Here is a 22,144-nt window from a genome sequence, read left to right on the forward strand (position 1 = left end):
CACCGTAATAGTGAAATCTGACTCTTTCCGTCACTAACTTGTCATATAGCTAGCCTTCCCAGCAATTAGATATAAAGTGACCACTGCATCGAACTTGTAAATAGGTAATATTTTGCAATATACTTGCAAGCAGCCAGTTTCCTCGAGTAACTAAGCTCTGCGGTGGAGGAGTGCACCTTAGAGGCACCATCAGTGGAACACGTCACTTGCGTCCCACAGTACAGTACGGAAGAGATTGCCAGAGGACTGCACTCAACATATCCTCTGTGAAGACTGTTGCTGTTGTCGCTTCAGCGCATACAACGATTTCTTTTGCATAGAGGACGTGAACACTGAAAGGTACAGTGGCCTCACATTATCTTCTTCCATGGGGTGGTAGCGATGCAATGATGCTATGGCTGTGCCATGTGTGAGGCAATGTAACTATGTAGTGGACAGTTGGAAGAATGTGCAGCTCTTGCTATTCTAGAAACTACGTAAGTGTGAGAACACAAATAAAGCCAGTAGTGTGCTGACTGCACACGCAGCCAAGATCAGTTACTCACTATCTGACCAAACTTATTCGGTCATCTACTAATTGACATTTATATGTGGTGTGTCTACGTTTCGCCTTTACGACCGTTTGAGCTGCTGGGAATCCTTTCAATAACCCAAAACGTAGGTCTTACAGTAATAATAAAGTTTGTGAAACTCTCAACTGCACAAGGTTGTCTCGTTAGGAAGTAATTTCAACAGCAGAGTATTTTTTCGCATTAAGTGGCTAAATCGCTCTCCAAAGTCTGAGAACAGCTTCGCAAAAGAATGTCATTTACTTCAAATGGAGTTCGTCACCACCATCTCCGGCCGCTGGTGGCCGAGTGGTTCTGGCGCTACAGTCTGGAACCGCGCGACCACTACGGTCGCAGGTTCGAATCCTGCCTCGGGCATGGATGTGTGTGTTGTCGGTTCAAGTAGTTCTAAGTTCTAGGGGACTTATGACCTCAGCAGTTGAGTCCCATAGTGCTCAGAGCCATTTGTCACCACCATCATTGACACCATATCACGTCGCTGTACATGATGTGCTGCTGCTCGTGGTAAACAGCATTTCGTATCTACATCTATACTTTGCGAGCTACTGTGAAGTGTGAGGCAGACGGTAATTTTTATTGTAGCATACAGTTCTTCCCATTCCATTCAGGAATTAAGTGCAGGAAGAAAGACTGCTTATACTCTTCTGTGCGAGTTGTTTGTTATCTGCCTGATTTTCGTCTGCATAAGCTATACTCTACTGTTCAGATATGTAGGGGTCCGAAGAATATTTTTAGTTTCTAACCCTGAAAGACATTTCTTTCAGTTATCCAAGTACATTCTCGTAAGATGTACGGTATCTTTTTTCCAATGTCTCCGAGTTGAGATTTTCAGAATGATGTTACCCTTTTTCGTCAGTCAAACAAACTTGTGACCAGAATGAGATTTCCACTCTGCAGCGGAGTGTGCGCTGATATGAAACTTCTTGGCAGATTAAAACTGTGTGCCCGACTGAGACTCGAACTCGGGACCTTTGCCTTTCGCGGGCAAGTGCTCTACCATCTGAGCTACCGAAGCACGACTCACGCCCGGTACTCACAGCTTTACTTCTGCCAGTATCTCGTCTCCTACCTTCCAAACTTTACAGAAGCTCTCCTGCGAAACTTGCAGAACTAGCACTCCTGAAAGGATACAGCAGAGACATGGCTTAGCCACAGTCTGGGGGATGTTTCCAGAATGACATTTTCACTCTGCAGCGGAGTGTGCGCTGATATGACACTTCCTGGCAGATTAAAACTGTGTGCTCGACCGAGATTCGAACTCTAGTTCTGCAAGTTTCGCAGGAGAGCTTCCGTAAAGGTTGGAAGGTAGGAGACGAGATACTGGCAGAAGTAAAGCTGTGAGTACCGGGCGTGAGTCGTGCTTCGGTAGCTCAGGTAGTAGAGCACTTGCCCGCGAAAGGCAAAGGTCCCGAGTTCGAGTCTCGGTCGGGTACACAGTTTTAATCTGCCAGGAAGTTTCAAACTTGTGACGTTTAGCATCGCCCTTCTTTGTATACAGTGTTCCCTGTTGCTCCAACCTGATACAGGGCCCATATACTATAGCAAATTGAACTATGGATCGTACAGATATTTGATATGCAATCTCTTTTGAGGACAAAATCATATATCTTTATGGCTTTCTATTACAATCCATACATATGCTGCCTGACAAAAGATGGGATGTCAGTTTTAACCTCATACACATACACACCATCGGTGGGTATGTGAATGATTAGAGTTGCTATTCTATGTGACAGACAGAGCGGCCGTCAGAGGGCATTAACGTTGTTCATGTTTCGTGTCGTAACCAGGCTTGGTAGAAAATACAAGGGGGTGTGAACACTTTCAGTTGTTGAGTGATCACTGTGAAGGACACGAAGATGTTGCATAGTCATGTGGGACGGCGTTATTGTCACCTGACAAGAGTTCGAAAGGGCCTCATTGTGGGGCTCCATTTTACCAGTTGCTCAAATCGCACAATGTCAAGATTTGTGGGGCATTCGAAGGTGACAGTGGCCTGATACTTTACTGAGTAGGAACGTGAGGGCAGCATACGCATCAAGGTTCTGGTCGACCACATCTGACATTTCCAAAGAAGGATAGTCATAATGAGCACCAAGCACATCGTAACCCCTTCACATCTGCCCCTGCCAACTGAAAATAAGTAATGGATTCCCACCAACATCCTGTATCATCACACAACATTGGTTGAAGACAAGCAGCAGCCAGACAAGGGAATTATTGTCCCATGAGTAGGTTATCAGTAACACGACAACCCAAACAGCTGTGTTTGGGGTGGTGCTGTGAGTGGGATCGGAGAATAACTTCACATTGTGTTCAGTGGTGCATTATGGTCTGCACTACCCTGGATGACCATCGTCAGCGAGTATGCCAGTGACTTTGGGAGAGGTCCCATTCTTCTAATGTTTTGGAGAGGCACAGGAGTTTTACTCCTGACATCATAGAGCAGGGAGCCATTGGGTGTGACTTCAGGTAATGTCTGGTCGTGATTGAGAGAACTCTGGCAGCACACTGGCACGTCACAGTCATCCTGTGTCCTCATGTGTTACCTGTCATGCAGCAGTACCCTGGTGGTATTTCAACAGGGTAATGCTCTTCTATACAACATGTATCTCTGTGAACTGTCTGCATGATTCTCAGATATTCCCATGGCCAGCAAGATTCCCAGATCTGTCCCAAATAGAACATGTTAGGGAGTAGCTCAGACTGCCCACAACTGTAGGAGACACTCGACTTCAAAGGCATCTCCAACCATGAGACTTCATCGGTGTAATATATGTTTTTGTGAGTGGGCAACAGGAGAAACCCCAAATGTTTTTGGCCAGGTTGAAAAGAAAGAATTTCCTCACAGTCGGTACGAATCCACATGAAATGCTAATGAGAGAGCGATTAAATATTTATGTTATGGACGATTTAATTACTCAACCAGTGCTTAATGACATGAAACAATTCCACCAGTTATCTGGCAGACTTGTTTCACGATGTGTAGATATGTGTCCTGGTAAATTCACAGGCTAAAGTTCATTAATAGGATAATGGGAAGCTGTATAGTATATACATGAATACTGCTCAGATGACATCAGACTAACAGGAGACATATAGTATAACAAAGGAGGGAGTGTAAATTGTAAATGGACTTTTTTTAACTGGGAGGAGAGTGTAAAAAAGCCTTGAAACCACAGGCAGACTGTCAAACAAAGATGCCTCATATCATGCAAGAATCTGCTTAGAAAACTTGGAGACTGTCTTTTATGGTAGAAACTATGAATATTCTTAAGCTCCATTTAGAGAACACATTGGAAATCTCTAGGACTGAATGGATACTGCATTTGTCAGACTGGGTGATTATGGCAATTATCTGTGTAATTAGTCTCTTACCAGAAGCACTCAGATGCAAACCCTAATGTGCATGAGGGAGTCTTTCTCTTCTGAGTGATTTTCCAAGCCATGCATTAACACTTTACACATAATGCATCATCCAGAGCATATCACCCCACTCCTACTACTACCACATGATCTTCTTTTCAAAGATCCTTTGGCAAAGATGCCCAAATTACAGGCAATATTGTAAGCCCTGTACTTTACTTAAAAGAATAAGTTACCAGATAATCAGTTCTCAAAGAGTTCTGTGCCATTTCTGACATTCCATCCATGACTAGCTAGTAGTGCCCAGTAATAACACCTTTTTGATCTCGTAAATTATTGGGGTCAAAATTACACAGACAGAAGAGGATCGCAAATTGGTAACTGTGAGATAAAGAATTAATGCTCATGAATGAATGTTTAGCTTTTTACTGATGTAAAATAATTACCCCTAATGGCAACATACCTGTCTCTATAACTGAGGCAACTAATACACAGTTGTGGATGAAATTTTCATCATCAGTATTTTGCTGTTCACCAGAATTAAATAATCCGTTAATTTATTAATTAATAATTAATAAATTAAATAATTCACCTGTATTAAATGCCAAACTTCTCACAGTGTCTCACTGAGTGAGGGCATATACTAATGTTGTGGTGATCCATTCATCAAATGTGGACTTAAGCTCTGTGCTGGTTCAAAAGAAGTAGGCCAGCATTGGGTTCCACCCTCTCCCTTCTTTTGTCATCATATAACACAAGCAGGATATTTCACTATACACACATCCATTACAACCAACTACACTTAACAGATAGACACAACTCTCAGACACCATAAGGAAAGGAGCCACTGTGTTCTGAGGGCGAAACCCTTTTCTGGTTAGATGACTGAACTTATTTCTCTGGGTATCCCATCCAACAATGCTATGCAATTATTTTTTATTTTATGTTTACTTTATAGAAACAAATTAAATTCATAGTAAAAGTTCAAAGATATGACTGTCAGGCTCAGCGCATGTAACTTCTGTGCCTGGAGTGGTGAAAATCTGTACCCCACACCCATGTCAGATCATCAGCATTTATGTTTTATCAGCTTGTGATCTGGAACAGTACAAGACCAGCTGGTAGAACCTTATTTCCTGCCACCTCATTTGAGTAGGGTAAGTTGCTTGATGCTCATTGAGATGTGATACCACAGTGCCTCTAGCTGTTCACAAATGAATAAGGTTTCAACACTACAGTGCACCATGCTACTTAGATATTAATGTCCGTGAAGTCCTGAACAACAGATGTCCTCATCAATGGATTGAAAGGCAGGGAAGAAGGGGGTTGGGGGAGGGGGAGGTGGAGTTAAGGTACCATAATCAGTATGATTACTGGACCTCACTCCTTTGCATTTCCTCCTACAGGGTTATATGCGTTCAATAGTGTATGGAACTCCAGCAGTAGCTGAAGAGGTCTTGGTCAGTAGGGATTATACAATGGACAACCGAGATATCTGAGACAGTGCAGGAAAAAATGATACATCCTTCAGTGTACTGAGACTAGCTGTTGCTGCATTGAACAGTTGCTCTGATGCAAATGTAAAATTTTCTGTTCCCATCCTTCTTCACATATCTTGTGTCTTATGAAGGTTCTTTGTCTCTTACAGTGAAAGCAAGCGGTGTCATTCTGCTGTTGGGCGTTGGGAGCTTAGTCTGTTATAAACTGTACAATTACTACTGGCCGAGGTCGAGGTCACGACTTGGCTCTCCTGATTCCTCACCTTCACCACAAAGGCGTTCAAAATACTGTGTTGCCTACAGCTGTGCTCATGGTGAACTGATTGAAGATGTTGAAGAGGAAGATGATGTGGACATTCAGGTTCGTAATATTGTACAGAATGTATAAAATAAAATCTGTAAAACTGTTTCTAATCTTAATTTCCTTTCATGTGATTACAACTGTGACAGTTATGTAAATGAAACACTTGGTACAGTAATATTTCTACCTCAATGTATATATGAAGAGATGATTTTTATGTAGGAGACTGCAATTGTTTCAGAATAATGTCTGCTGTATACAAAAAATTTAAGACCTGCATCTCTGTTATGAATTAAATGTTAAATTCTGTACTGTTGACATGATCTGCAGCACTTTCAATGTGCTGAGTCCTATTGAATGAGTAGTAGTAATTCTGATCTCATTTGTCCCAGAAAATGCCTGCACAAAGCCCTTGAGCAAATTTTTTAAGTAGTTTAGGATTACCACTTATCTCAGTCTATATGATGCAAAATATTATTTCAAGTGCTGCATTTACAGTCCAGCTTAATTAACAACATTGAATATCCAGATAAGAACATTGGATTTAAGTGTATCGGCTCAATGTCTTACATCATATAGGCAATAACTCTCTATCTCAAGCATAGTGTCCACAGTCAAATTAAATTTCCAGATCTCTTGGCTTGTCTTGTTAGCAACATGATTTGATAATAGTGTATGTTCTGTAGAGATGATGCATGTGAGTTTGGTTGTGAATCATCCTCTGAAATTGGCAATGTTATGCTAAGCAACATGGTCTGCAACAACGTTAACAAACTTGCATTTGGATATAATTTGGCAGTGTTCATTGTATGGGTGAACCATCAGTTGGTGATCGTGCCACTATAAAAGTCAGACAACAGTTGCAGTGAAATTGCTATATGAAATGGCTTTTCAGTTAGCTTGGTAACTGCCTTTCCATGTACAGTTTGAAAAAAATTGATGAATTAAATATGCCTGATCATTCTATTGCCACATGATAGTCATTCATGCAGCTTTTTAGAAGTTGTTAACATTTCTTGCAAGCAGTCAACATTGATAGATATTCTAACAATATTGATACTGTTAAATATGTTAACCCCTTAAATAGGAGCGTCTGGTGCATTTGATGATCTGTTTTTTGATCTATGATGTTACTAGTGACTGTTTTTATAATGTCCTTAAACAGTCTAATATATATTATGCTGTCTGAGCATACTTCCTGACTTAACTCAGACTTTCATTGCCATTCATTCATTTTTTCAGCTATGATGATGATTTACAAACACTAGGTATGTGTGAAAGCACCACTGGGTGAGTGGAGTCAGTGGGGGACGATAGCTTTCCCTGTCAAAAGGGATATATACATATAATGCATGAAATTCACTGTAATGAAATAAATGGAAATGTAGAATGCCTGAATGGTTTGCACTGATATTATTTCATGCAGCTTCACAAATTTCATCATCACCGATCCATTCATTTCACTTTAGTCCATTTAATTCATTTTATGTACACTGATCAGCCAAACTATTATGAATGCTCGCTTAATAGCTTGTTCGTCCAAGTACAGCAGTGATTCTCTGTGGTATGGATTCAACAAGTCCTTGGTAGATGTCCAGAGGTATAAGACACCAGCTGTCTGTGCACAGGTCATTCCATTACTGAAAATTACTGTAAAACTGATGGTTTGTGCATGTGGAACTGCTTACGCTAGAGCATTCCAGATGTGTTCTATCAGGGTCAGATAAGGCAAATTTGGTTGGCAAGGCATCAACATGAGTTCACTATCATGCTTGATGAACTACAGTATCATGCTTCCGGACTTGTGTCTTCCTGCTGGAAGATGCCATTGACATTGGGGAAGATTTGAAGAAGGAAAGGATGCAGGCAGTTGACAATGATGTTCATGTAGTCTACATCTATCATGTTGCCTTCAATTACTATTTTTGGTCCATTGGATGCTTGGATGAATCACCCCCCCCCCCCCTTATTATAATGCTGGCCCCACCATCCTGCATCCATGATACGGTACATTTTCTGAGCTGCCATTTGCCTGAATGACTGGGTATCTGGACATGACCACCAACCTGGTATAATAAGAAATTTGGTTCATCTGACCAAGTGTCATGTTTCCATTGATCCATGGTCAAATCTCAATGATCTTGTGCCCACTGCATTCATAACTGACAGTGTCACTGGGTCAACGAGGGAACACATAGGGGTTGCTTGCTGTGCGGCCCATATTAAACAATGTGCACTGAATAGTGTGCTCCAAAACATTAGTGCCTGCACCAACATTGTACTCTGTGATCTGATCTGGCACAGATACTGGGGTTTTTCACGTACAAAGTGAACACTTTACCACTCAGCTCCCACTTCCTATCCTGCAGTACACAACAGACTAGCCGCCTTCTCCATGTTCTGTGATGAGGCAGTATGTACAGCAGCTTGTGGTTTCACCATCCTCCAACCATTTCCCATATATACTATGACAATGCACTTGAGCAGCTGACTAGCTTCACCATTTCCTAGACAGTCATTCCTAGGTGCCGGTCCATAACGATCAATGTCAACATGTTTCCTCATTTGTCTTTGTTTCACTTATATACTTTCCTTACCATGTCAGGTGCCCATAATGCAACCAGGTGGAATTCAGTATCACAGTAGTCATAATGCATACCCAGTTATCTCCTTGTACAGTCATTTTTTAAGCTATTGACTATGTTGCAGCCTTCTAATGACCTTCATTACTATTGTTTTTATAAACTCAAGGTATTTCTTTCTTTTGGCTCAAATTTATACAAACTACACTGGTACTCTGAGAATGCAGGCATTCTCAGCAAATCTCTATGATAAAATCTTCTTGGGTTGACAGGAGAGGCAATGTGTTGTTCTCCGGCAATGTTTCAGCAAGTTTCATACTTGCCATCTTCAGGCGAAGTGTCAGGTTCACATCTTGTCCAGATCTTTATAGCCACTGGACCATGGGCTTCTCTGCATCCTCAGTGCCAGTTGGGCCAATCAGGCATGAGAGGAATCAGCACAGCAGCACATGTTGGGGGGGGGGGGGGGGGGCGGGAGTCACGGGCACCAGGTCCTGGCGTCTCATCTCGGTGCAGCCTGTTTATTCCATCCACTGCCATCAACCTGCATCTATCAGTGCATTCTCATCTTATTTTTGCTAAAGATGTGCTCCATGTGGTGCTGAGTTGGAAGCGTCCATCCAGGTTGTCACTACCGATATCTCCACTGCCTCTTTAATAATAGAGTCCCAAAAACTGCACAGTCTCTTTGTTTCTTCAAATTGAAACATGTGTACTTCACTGAGGCTGTGCTCCACTACCGTGGATTTTTTGTACTGTCCGAGGCAAATGATTCCCACATGTTCAGAGATGCATTGTGTGATGCAACACTGCATCTGTCCAATATATTGTTTTCCACAATCACAGGAAATGCTGTAGACACCTGATGTTCTTAGACCCAAGTTGTCCTTCATTGAGTCCAGCATATTCCTGATTTTTGCTGGAGGATGGAAGATGGTTTTTATCTTGTTCTTTTCCAGTATCCTAGTGATATTGGCCATGGGTGGCCCCGCATATGGGAGGAATGCTAGACTTTTGTTGTTCTCTTCTTCCTGAAGGTTCTCCTTCTTATTATTCTTGCTCATCTTGAGAGCATGTATAATCCGTGTTTTGTTGTAGCCATTCATCTGAAAGGTCTTCTTGAGATATTGAATCTCAGTAAAAAAACTATCCTTGTCACATTTGTCATTAGCTTTGCAAAATCAGGGAAGTGAGCATGGATTTCCATTGTGCTGGGTGATGGCAGCTGTTGGTGTTGAGGTACAGGTCTGTGCATGTTTCCTTTCAGTAGACCGAGTGTCCCAGAGTGCTGTCCATTTTCTTCTTTATTAGGATATCACAAATGAGTAGGCACCCAATTTCTTCCATTTCCACTTTGAACTTGATGTTCTCATGTATACTGCTCAGATGATTGAGAAATTCCATTAGAGTGTCCTTGTGGCCAGAGCATGAAAGTATCATTCGTGTACCCAATAAAGGACCTTGGGTTTAAGGCATGCTATTTCCAAAGTGATATGCTCAAAGTATTCCATATACAGATTGGTGATACATGTGTCAGTGGGCATCCCATAGTGACTCCATCCACCTGTTGATAAATCTTGCTCCCACACTGGAAATATGTGGTCGTGAGAGCATGGCAGAATAATTTCACTGTGTCTTCATTGAAATGATTCTCCACTAGTTTCAAGGAGTCCTCTAGTGGTACCCTCATGAAGAGATTATTTCATTACTGCAGGACCAGACCTACAAAAAAGTGGAGAAGGACTCTACAACAGCTGTGGCTAGAAAGACCATTAGTCTTCTCAACAACTCAGGTCTGGACCAGGACTTAGTAAAGAGGCTTTACCCCAGAGCTCCAGTTCAGTCATGGTTATACGGCCTCCCCACGATACACAAGAGGGATGTACCACTACGCCTGATAGTAGACACAATCAATAGCGAAACATCTAGCACAACTACTCAAGCCTCTTGGGGGTAAATGCCCCTACCACAGCAAGAATTCCACAGAGTTTGTTAAGACACTCAAGGAGTGGTGTCTTGACAAAAATGATATTATGGTAAGCTGTGATGTTACATCCCCCTTCATGCGGGTACCACTAGAGGACTCCTTGAAACTACTGGAGAATCATTTTGATAAACACACCGTGGACTTGTTCTGCTATGCACTCACGACCACATATTACCAGTGTGGGGGCAAGTTTTATCAACAGGTGAATAGAGTCGCTATGGGATCCCCAACGGTACCATGTATCACCAATTTGAACATGGAATACTTTGAGGATTTCGCTTTGGAAACAGCATGCCTTAAACCCAAGGTCTTTTATTGGTAAATGGATGATAATTTCATGGTCTGGACACTTGGCAAGGACACACTAATGGAATTTCTCAACCATCTGAACAGCATACCTGAGAATATCAAGTTCACAATGGAATTGGAAGAAAATGGGTGCCTACTCATCCTCAATATCCTAATAAAGAAGAAAATGGACAGCAGACTGGGACACTAGGTCTACTGAAAGAAAACACACACAGACCTGTATCTCAACACCAACAGCTGCCATCACCCAGCACAATGGAAATCCATGCTCACTACCCTTGTCTGCAGAGCTCATGACAAATGCGAAAAGGACAGTTTTTCTACTGAGATTAAGCACCTCAAGAAAACCTTTCAGATGAATGGCTACACTGAAATGCAGATTAGATGTGCTCTCAAGATGAGCAAGAAGAAGAAGAAGAAGGAGAAGAAGAAGGAGGAGGAGGAGGAGGAGGGGGGCCTTCAGGAAGAAGAGAATAACCAAAGTCTAGCATTCCTCCAGTACACATTGCCTCTCCTGGCTAAGATTGCCAGGATACTGGAGAAGAATAAGATAAAAACCATCTTCCATCCTCCAGCAAAAATCAGGAATATGCTGGGCTCAATGAAGGACAACGTGGGTCTAAGAACACTGGATGTCTATAGCATTCCCTGTGAATGTGGAAAACAATATATTAGACAGATGCAGCATTGGATCATACAACACATCTGTGAACACGTGAGAAGTGTTCACCTTGGACAAAATGAAAAATCTGCAGTAGTGGGGCACAGCCTCAGCGAAGAACACACATTTCAATTTGAAGAAATGAAGAGATTTTGTAGACTGAAAGGTGTCTGGGACTCTATTATTAAAGAGCCAGTGGCGATATAGGTTGGTGATAACCTGGTCAACCAGGTTAGTGGCTTGCAACTCAACACCACGTGGAACACAACTTTAGTAAGAATAAGATGAGAGCACACTGATTGAGGCAGGTCACTGGTGGCGGAAGGAATAAACAGGTCGCACCGAGACAAGACACTAGGACCCGGCGCTCGTGGCCGCCCCCCACCACGTGCTGTTGCACTGATTCTGCTCGGTCTGATTGGCCTGACCAGTGCCAAGGATGCAGAGAAGCCTTTGGTCCGGTGGCTATAAAGATCCAGACAAGCTGTGAACCCGACACTTTGCCTGAAGATGGCAAGTAAGGAACTTGCTGAAACATTGCCAGCGAACAACACATTGACTCACGTGTCAACCCAAGAAGATTTTATTGTACATACACCAGTAGTCATTTATTCATTGACAACTCTCTCTCTCTCTCTCTCTCTCTCTCTCTCTCTCTGACTCTGAGGCCACAGCAGCCACAGACAGTGGTCTCGTGTGTGTGTGTGTGTGTGTGTGTGTGTGTGTGTGTGTGTGTGTGTGTGTGTTTTTTTTTTTTTTTTTTTTTGTTGGCCAAAAGCTCACTTTCTGACATTCTCTATGTTGTGTCTATCTGTGACCCAGCATCTCTGCTATTCAGTGAGTAGCAACTATCCTTCTCTTAACATGCTCACAGTTGGATTCACAATAGGGCAAAAATGTATCAAAAGTACTTTTTTGTATGTGTGCAATGTGAAATTTATCATACGTTGTTCACACGCAACATTGATAATTCAGAAGGTTATTTTATCATTGCTCAAATGCTTTTCTTTCAGGGTTGTTACTTTGGCCCACTTGATGAAAAGGAAAAAGTGGAATGGTCTGCTCACAGTTCAGAGGTATGTTTTAGATACTGTAATTTTAGATACTGTAATTAATGTTTCTGGTGCATTCCTAATTTATTCTGTTTGGCCATGACACTTTCTAGTTTTCTTAAAGGGCTATATTCAGTGATGTCAATTTTTTATTTTCTACTTTTTTCCTAAAGCCATATTCCATGTTTAAATACTGAAATCACTTTAAAAGTGGGACATGATATTGAAATATCATTCATTGATATGAAGAGCATACACATTTTTGTGCAACTGTGATTTCACTTAGTTTCACCTTCTACCTGTGTGACAGGTAAGCTGATTTAAATAAAAAGGGACTGGAAATTTTTTCATTGGTATGTGTGAGTTCAATGCAAACTACAGGGTGATTAAAAAAGAATACCACAACTTTAGGAATTTAAAACTCTGCAAGACAAAAGGCAGAGCTAAGCACTATCTGTCGGCGAATTAAGGGTGCTATAAAGTTTCATTTAGTTGTAAATTTGTTTGCTTGAGGCACTGTTGACTAGGCGTCAGCGTCAGTTGATGCTAAGATGGCGACCGCTCAACAGAAAGCTTTTTGTGTTATTGAGTACGGCAGAAGTGAATCGACGACAGTTGTTCAGCGTGCATTTCGAACGAAGTATGGTGTTAAACCTCCTGATAGGTGGTGTATTAAACGTTGGTATAAACAGTTTACAGAGAATGGGTGTTTGTGCAAAGGGAAAAGTTCTGGATGGCCTCCAAGAAGTCCTGATCTTACCCCCTGCGATTTTTTCTTATGGGGGTATGTTAAGGATATGGTGTTTCGGCCACCTCTCCCAGCCACCACTGATGATTTGAAATGAGAAATAACAGCAGCTATCCAAACTGTTACGCCTGATATGCTACAGAGGGTGTGGAACGAGTTGGAGTATCGGGTTGATATTGCTAGAGTGTCTGGAGGGGGCCATATTGAACATCTCTGAACTTTTTTTTGAGTGAAAAAAAACCTTTTTAAATACTCTTTGTAATGACGTATAACAGAAGGTTATATTATGTTTCTTTCATTAAATACACATTTTTAAAGTTGTGGTATTCTTTTTGAATCACCCTGTATATCCCTAGCATTCCTAAGTTATGCATCCACCTGGGTGATGCTAAATATGAGCAGATCAGTCAACATTAGATGGATTCCAGTGTGGTTTTGCTAAACCCATGTTTCTTAAGCTGAGAACTGGTCAGTCCTTCATTATTGTAAGCTCCACCATGCTTCCATGACCACTGTTTGCTATGCTAATGGAGCATTATGTGTGTTTTAGGGAGCTTGTCTGAACCACCTGGCTCATGAATACAGTTTAAACGTCTATAAAAGAATGTCAGCCTAAATGTGAACTTCAAATCAATGGGCTAGATGACGGCCAATGCAAATTAGTTAACGGCAGGGGCACCAGCTAGACCTTACTTGCATTTGTCTTGGGTGTCCCACCAGACCCACCAGAGAGTACTAAAACCAAATTAAATATAGATACTTTAAGAGGAGGGACCCCTGAACAAGTCTCAAATAAAATAAAACCCAAAAATAAAAACAGGACAGTATTGTATCAAGATAATTTATTATTATTGTAATTATTGTAAGACGAGAAGCCAGTTTTGAGAGAAATGTATTGTACTGGTAAAACTGACTCATTCCATACTCTGTGGTATATTCACAAGATGGATCACCAGAATTCAGACTAAATAAATTAATTAATTTTACATTCAGAAGGGGGTGGAAGGATTAGGAATTACCCTGAAAGCTGTGAAAAGACCATGTACAAGCAACCTTCTGATGAAGACTGCTACAAGCAATAAAATTATTCAAAACAATCTGAGATACAATCATGTAATCTGCGAACAGTATAACACACTCAGCTTCTGTAAGGATGTTGTGATATTGTAGATATAAATTTGAAAGATCTTCAGGAAGAATGAACAATTAAAAATAAAGAAAATTACTAACGCATTCAAGAGAAAAAAATAGCAACTGTTTAAATAGATTTATATTGCCAGAACACATAAAGAGTGTGTTCAGATACATGTATTTACACCAAATCATGTTTTATGCTTAAAATGCCAGATGTTCAGACGTACCACTGCTGCACACAGGTAGACCTAATTGCAGCTGAGGTGGATTCTTAGGACATGAAACTAAGCCTCTATTACTCTCCCCTGTAGCATTTTAACTGATAGAGGAATCATTCTGTATGGAGTAGAGAATACAATATATTTGTTAAGGGAAGGACAGACTAAGAGTTGGAAGTTTTCAGAAAAATTCCTTATGCTGGAACAAAATGAGCTTTCCAGACTCCACCTTTTACAACTTTGTTTGCTCTAGCCCTGGAAGGAAAACCTCTGTTTAAAACTGATACCAATAAACAGCTAGAGAGCACTAAAGGTGTCACAAATATCTGCTAATACTCTTGCAAGAGACCAATTAGAGATATGCAGCTCCCAAAATGATGATGCAGCACATAATCTGATGCTTGCAGAGCTATGGCAGCCCATTCTTCCTCAAGAGCCAAAATCAGAGAAGATAGTGGTGATTGATGCTGGGGCCTTGAGTGAGGTTGCTATTGTAACTCATCCTAAAGGTGTCTCATTGGGTTTAGGAGAGCAGGCCAGTCCATTTTAGGAATGTTGTTGTCCACAAACCATAACCTCAGAAATGCTGCTTTATCATAAGGTGCACTGTCATGCTGATATACACAATCACCACCTCCAAATTGTTCCTCTGCTGTACACAGTACACAATGCTGTAAAATGTGTTCATACACCTACAAATCTAGTGTTTTTCTGAACAGAATAAGGGGACGACACTCTAGTTGTGAAAAACACCCCCGTACCATAACACCACCTCTTCCACTCTTTAGAAATGGGACTTAACATCTGAGGTCATCAGTCCCATAGACTTAGAACTACTTAAACCTAACTAAATTAAGGACATCACACACATCAGGTGCAGTTGAAAAACGCACAGGAGGAGCTAGATAGGATGAGGAGGGAGAAGGGGGTTGGGGAATGGGAACTGGCTGTTGGCAAGAGATCTGCTAGGAGAAGAAGATCTTCAGATAGTTTTACTATTGGTGTTTACAATAGATATGACCAACTGTCAGAGTCTAGTGGAGAGGAATCTCTAGTAGCTGTAGATGTAGGAAGTATGCAGCAGACCTCAGTAGTTACGGTGGCTAGAACAATTGCAAAGTCGAAGAGGAAGAAGAAGGTTCTGCTGTTAGGTAGTTCTCATGGCAGAGGTGTAGGCCAGCAGTTGCAGGAAGTGCTGGGGAGTGAGTACCAGGTCCCCAGCATTGTGAAGCCTAATGCAGGATTGGCTCAGGTGACTGTTAACATAGGGGGGTTATGTAGGGATTTTACTAAAGAGGATCAGGTAGTGATTGTGGGTGGGGCTGGTAACAGTATTGATAGGGATGGGGAGTATGACATAGATGGTGACCTGGAAAAGATAGCCACTAAGACTGGCAACACGAATGTGCATTTCATGGAACTGTTTCACCGTCACGATCGGCCTCATCTTAATACAGCTGTCAGGCGTAATAACATGAGACTTGGGGGTGCGCTGATGACAGAAAGCATGGGTCACATTTCAGTGGTGTCGGTGGAGTCCATCAGCAGGACGGGTTTCACTAGACATGGCCTGCACCTCAACAGGTATGGGAAGGGGAGGTTGGCAAAGCTTATAGGTGACAGCATAGGTGGGGTTGGTGGGATCACTCATGGGAAAATTCCTACAGTAGTGGGTGTTAGAGCTGCACCTTTTTTAGATTGAAGTCAGCTGATATGTATTCCTGCTTAAGGGAAGTCTCTCTAACAAAGGAACCACTTTTGACAAAGCTTAGGTATCCGAGTAATGAGGGAATTAGTATATTTCATCAAAATATACAAGGTATTAGAGATAAAGTTAGTGAACTGCTTATAGATGTTGACTCTGAAATTATTGGTATATCTGAACACTTCTTAAATAAGGAGATGATTCAGAGGCTTCCTTTACCAGGATACAGGTTGGCTGGCAGCTTTTCGAGGAGCTCTTTGCGGTGTGGGGGAGTAGCCATGTATGTGAAAAACGGCATCCCATTTGAGTCAATTGATGTTTCAAAGAACTGCACTGAAAAGGTGTTTGAATGTTGTGCAGGTGTGGTTAAATTTAACGGAGTTAAACTTCTAACTGTTGTTATTTATAGATCCCCAGACTCCGATTTCACAACATTTTTGCTAAAGCTAGAGGAGGTTCTTGGTTCACTTTATAGGAAATACAAAAAGTTAGTTATATGTGGTGACTTCAGTATTAATTGTATAAGTGATTGTGCAAGGAAGAGGATGCTGGTAGACCTCCTTAATTCATATAATCTTATGCAAACCGTATTCTTTCCAACGAGAGTGCAAGGGAACAGTAGAACAACCATAGACAACATTTTTGTTCATTCCTCATTACTAGAAGGGCATTCTGTTAGCAAAAAGGTGAATGGCCTTTCAGATCATGATGCACAAATTTTAACTCTAAAAGATTTTTGTGCTGCAACACGTGTTAAATATAGTCATCAGCTGTTTAGGAAAGCTGATCCAGTTGCTGTAGAGACCTTTGTAAAACTTATCAAGGATCAAGAGTGGCAATAAATATAATGCTTTTCTCAAGACTTTTCCCGTGCTCTTTGAAAGTTGCCTTCCGTTAGAACGTTCAAAACAGGGTACTAGCACAAACAGGCAGCCTGGGTGGCTGACTAGAGGGATAAGAATATCTTGTAGAACAAAGTGGCAATTATATCAAAACGTTAGAAACAGGCAAAATCTAAATGCAGCATCCCATTACAAACAGTATTGTAAGGTGCTTAAAAATGTTATTAGGAAGGCAAAAAGTATGTGGTATGCAGATAGAATAGCTAAGTCTCAGGATAAAATTAAAACCGTATGGTCAGTTGTAAAGGAAGTGGCTGGTCTCCAGAGACAGGTCGAGAATATAGAATCAGTGCGTAGTGGGAATGTCCGTGTTACTGATAAGTCGCATATATGTACAGTATTTAATAATCACTTTCTGAATATAGCAGGTGAACTAAATAGAAACCTAGTCCCAACCGGGAATCATATAGCGCTATTAGAAAAAAGTGTTCCGAGACTGTTACCTGAAATGCTCCTCCATGATACTGACAAGAGGGAGATTGAGTTAATAATTAAATCACTAAAGACCAAGAACTCTCATGGATATGACAGGGTATCTAGCGGAATACTGAAGTATTGTTCTATGTATGTTAGCCCAGTACTTAGCCATATATGTAACTTTTCCTTTAGGAGTGGTCGGTTTCCTGACCAATTAAAGTACGCGGTAGTGAAGCCACTTTATAAAAAGGGAGACAGGGATAATATTGACAATTATAGACCTATTTCTATGCCATCGGTGTTTGCTGAAGTTATCGAGAAGGTTGTATATGCAAGGTTACTGGAGCATTTAAATTCACATAATTTGCTGTCAAATGTTCAGTTTGGTTTTAGAAATGGTTTAACAACTGAAAATGCTATATTCTCTTTTCTCTGTGAGGTTTTGGATGGATTAAATAAAAGGTTGCAAACACTAGGTGTTTTCTTTGATTTAACGAAGGCTTTTGACTGTGTTGACCACAAAATGTTACTGCAGAAGTTGGACCATTATGGAGTAAGGGGAGTAGCTTACGGTTGGTTCGCCTCTTACCTTAAGAACAGAAAGCAGAAGGTAATTCTCCGCAATATTGAGAGTGGTAGTGATGTTCAGTCCCAATGGGGCACTGTTAAGTGGGGCGTTCCCCAAGGGTTGGTGCTGGGGCCACTGCTGTTTCTTATTTATATAAATGATATGCCTTCTAGTATTACAGGTTATTCAAAAATATTTCTGTTTGCTGATGACACCAGCTTCATAGTGAAGGATCTTGTGTGTAATATTGAAACAGTATCAAATAACCTAGTTCATGAAATAAGTTGGTGGCTTGTGGAAAATAATTTGATGCTAAATCACAAGAAGACTCAGTTTTTACAGTTTCTAACACACAATTCAACAAGAACAGATATTTTGATCAGACAGAATGGGCATATTATAAGCGAGATGGAACAGTTCAAGTTCCTAGGAGTTCGGATAGATAGTAAGCTGTTGTGGAAAGCCCATGTTCAGGATCTTGTTCAGAAACTAAATGCTGCTTTATTTACCATTAGAACAGTATCTGAAATAAGTGACACTTCAACACAAAAAGTAGTCTACTTTGCATATTTCCATACGCTTATGTCGTATGGTATTATTTTTTGGGGTAATTCTTCTGATTCAAAAAGGGTATTTTTGGCTCAAAAATGGGCTGTTCGAGCTATATGTGATGTAAGTTTGAGAACCTCTTGTCGACCCCTATTCAATAGTCTGGGAATTCTGACATTGCCCTCACAGTATATATTTTCTTTAATGTCATTTGTTGTTAGCAATATTAGCCTATTCCCAAGAGTTAGCAGCTTTGACTCAGTTAACACTAGGCAGAAATCCAATCTGCATGTGGAATGCACTTCCTTGACTCTTGTGCAGAAAGGAGTGCAGTATTGTGCTGCATCCATTTTCAATAAGCTACCACAAGAACTCAAAAATCTTAGCAGTACCCCAAACACTTTTAAGTCTAAACTGAAGAGTTTCCTCATGGCTCACTCCTTCTATTCTGTCGAGGAGCTCCTGGCAGAGCTAAAAAATTAAGCAAATTCCAGTGTTACATTGTTGATTTTCTTTATTTAAATTTATGACTTGTCACCTGAATATTGTTTTTTATATTTCATTTTACCTGTTTCTAATATCGTGTTATAATTTCATGTATTGACTCATTCCATGACCATGGAGACTTCTCCTTAATTTGATCCCACGGAACAATAAATAAATAAAATCTATGCCCGAGGCAGGATTCGAACCTGCAACTGTAGCAGCAGCACGGTTCCAGACTGAAGCACCTAGAACAGCTCAACCACAGTGGCTGGCTCTTCCACTCTTCACAGTTGGCACTGCACATGATGGCAGTTAATGCTCTCCAGGTATTCACCAAGCCAAGCCCAAACATCAATTGTCACAGGGTAGAGCACAGTTGCATGAACCGCCACTCCAAACCCATCATTTACAGTCCTTCATTGTCCAGTGACATCACTCTTCACACCATCTCAAGTGTCGCTTAGCACTGATTACAGAAATGTGTGGCTTCTGAAGAGCTGCTTGACCATTGTACCCTTTTTAAATCTCTACACACAGCCATTGTACTTGATGTACTGCTGGTATTACTTTGGAACACATGATTCCTTCTGCTGATTTCACGTGATATTTTACAACCACCCTCCACAATGACTGACAGTCTCTGTCCATCAGTACATGAGATGTGCGTGGTCTTGGTTTAGTCATTGTAGTTCCCTCATATTTTGACTTTATAATCACATCATCAACAGTCAACTTAGGGAGCCTTAGACGAGCTGAATTGTCCCTGATGGATTTGGTTGGTTGGTTGATTTGGGGGAGAGGACTAAACAGTGAGGTCATTGGTCCCATCAGATGAGGGAAGGATGGGGAAAGAAATCAGCCATGCTCTTTGAAAGAAACCATCCCACCATTTGCCTGAAGTGATTTAGGGACATCATGGAAAATCTAAATCTGGATGGCCAGATGCAAGATTGAACTGTTGTTCTCCTGAATGTGTGTTCAGTGTGCTAACCACTTCACCACCTTGCTCAGTCCTGATGGATTAGTTACCCAGGTGGCATACGATGACTAGTTCACAACTGATGTAAGTGAGCTATTTGGGCCAACCCTATCTGCTATTACTGTTTGTCTACTGATAACAAAATACTGCCTACCTCCTGTTATGCTGGTGGGTCTACAACTCGTATGATCTGGTGGTCAAGTCTATGTTACACAGGAGTGTCCAGATACTTTTGGTCAGACAGTGTACATATGACATACATATTCCTTTCTACCAGTACTGATAGTTAGTGTCAGTTTTGATGGTGATTTACCTGTATAAGGGATGCACTTCTTCAGACTACTCAGGCTGGTATAGAAAGGTAAGGAGGAATGTGGTATGACGACATATACCACAGCTGTGAAATGGACTACACAATAAGAAGTGAAGAAGAAGAAGAAGGATGAATGAATATTATATACTACTACACCTGTGGTAACAAACTATTTCTTAAGACATACAAATGAATTGCAAATAAATAAATTGAGTTAGACTGTGTTATAATTCTCAGTCACTTTCAGAAATGTAACAATAAGTCTAAAATAAAATTATATCTACATATTTTACTAAACAACTCCTTCTGAGTGTTTGTGTAATATCTAGTGGGAGTTGTGACTTTTTATTTAACTTTTTCTGAATTTAATATACTATCAGATGGATTCTTTAGACAGAACACAACAGCTATTGTACTTTTTGATGTTGATTTGTTTTTTTTTTCTATCCAGTAATGTACATTAGACAATAACAGTTCTAACTGTTATTTGTATTGGAAATTTTGTCTTGTCCCTGCCAAAGACAGGTTCCATATTTAGGTGTCTTAAGAGTATATGAAGAGATTGCATATGCAAGTAACTTTGTCTGTTCTGTATTAACATTAGTTGAAGAACTCTTGTGCATTTATATTTTGTACATTTGTAATGTAGCTTATTTCTGTTCCCTCTCATAAGTCATAGATATGGGGGATAATGCACCTCCATTATGTCAATCCAAATTTCAATTTCAATTACAATTATTATGTTTTGTCCTAGAGTGAGGCAGACACAGATCCAAGTAAACTGTGCCGATGTGTCAGACACTGCCCTGTTCATCACAAGGCACCATGTTCAAGCAGGCATCGACATCCACGACTCAGGTGGAGGTGTCCTAGCCACATGACTTCAGCTCCACAGCAGAAGCCGACCACATGGCTTTTAAGGAAACTAAGCGATATGATGAATATTGCATCAGGACATCAGGTACTTGTTTCATTCACTTCATCTTCTTAATTCTTAATTTTATACTTGCACTGATCAGCCAGGATATTATGACAATCTCTTTGATGTGTACACAAGTATCCCTAAGTCAGCTCTAAGGCATATGATAGATATATAGTAGGTTCTGGTGAGACAGAGGAATCTTTTGGTCAGCTCCATGTTACCATGTTAAAAATGGTTGAAATCAGCTTGCTTAAGTGACTTTGATAAAGGACAGATCATGATTAGCTGGAAGTTAGGGACAGGAGTAACAGAAAAGCCAGACTCACTGAACGTTCGCTTCCTGCCATAACAATGCAGTTTCAAATATTTGTAGATACAGAACTGTGCAGAATCTTTATTAAAGGATATAATAGGGTGTCTTAATCCCAACTCAGAAATGAGAAACCACTGTTGAGGAAACTGGATTCTTCTGTGACTGAATTAATTCAAACAGCTTGAGCCCACAAAATTTCCCACACAGTCCAAAGTTTATTTAAGATAGAAGAAGACATCACAGCAGTCAGCTCTCTGGTGTCTTGGTAGCTCTGGCAGAACCATCACCTGCTCTGCAGTTCAGATAACTTTGTAAACAACTGTATCAATGGCAGTGAGCTGCATCAGCAGCAACATCATTACCAGGCTGTAAATATTGTTTCCAACCCCTCCCCCCCCCCCCCCCCCCCACTGCCAGTGTGTGTCCCATCAGCATGCAACATGCAGTAGGTGTAGTAAAAAGGGGTTTGTGGGTATGTTTTAGCAGCTGTGCTGAAAATATGTCCCAACCCTCAGAAGTGAACCAAGTAAGTGATCAACCTATGGAAGTGCAGACTTTTCAAAA

General features: G+C 40.9%; 1 protein-coding gene across 1 annotated transcript in view; it reads left to right on the top strand.

The window, feature by feature from the left end:
* LOC124721278 overlaps positions 1-22,144 on the top strand; it is a 210,700-nt gene that overhangs the window by 100,902 nt on the left and 87,654 nt on the right. Inside the window, exons 2-4 of the mRNA XM_047246163.1 lie at positions 5,584-5,795; positions 12,288-12,350; positions 21,100-21,306. Coding sequence (XP_047102119.1) covers positions 21,223-21,306 — 84 coding nt within the window. The 5' untranslated portion in view covers positions 5,584-5,795; positions 12,288-12,350; positions 21,100-21,222. The remainder of the gene's footprint in view (positions 1-5,583; positions 5,796-12,287; positions 12,351-21,099; positions 21,307-22,144) is intronic.

The sequence above is a fragment of the Schistocerca piceifrons genome, chromosome X (assembly GCF_021461385.2).
Source record: "Schistocerca piceifrons isolate TAMUIC-IGC-003096 chromosome X, iqSchPice1.1, whole genome shotgun sequence".
Classification (NCBI taxonomy): domain Eukaryota; kingdom Metazoa; phylum Arthropoda; class Insecta; order Orthoptera; family Acrididae; genus Schistocerca; species Schistocerca piceifrons.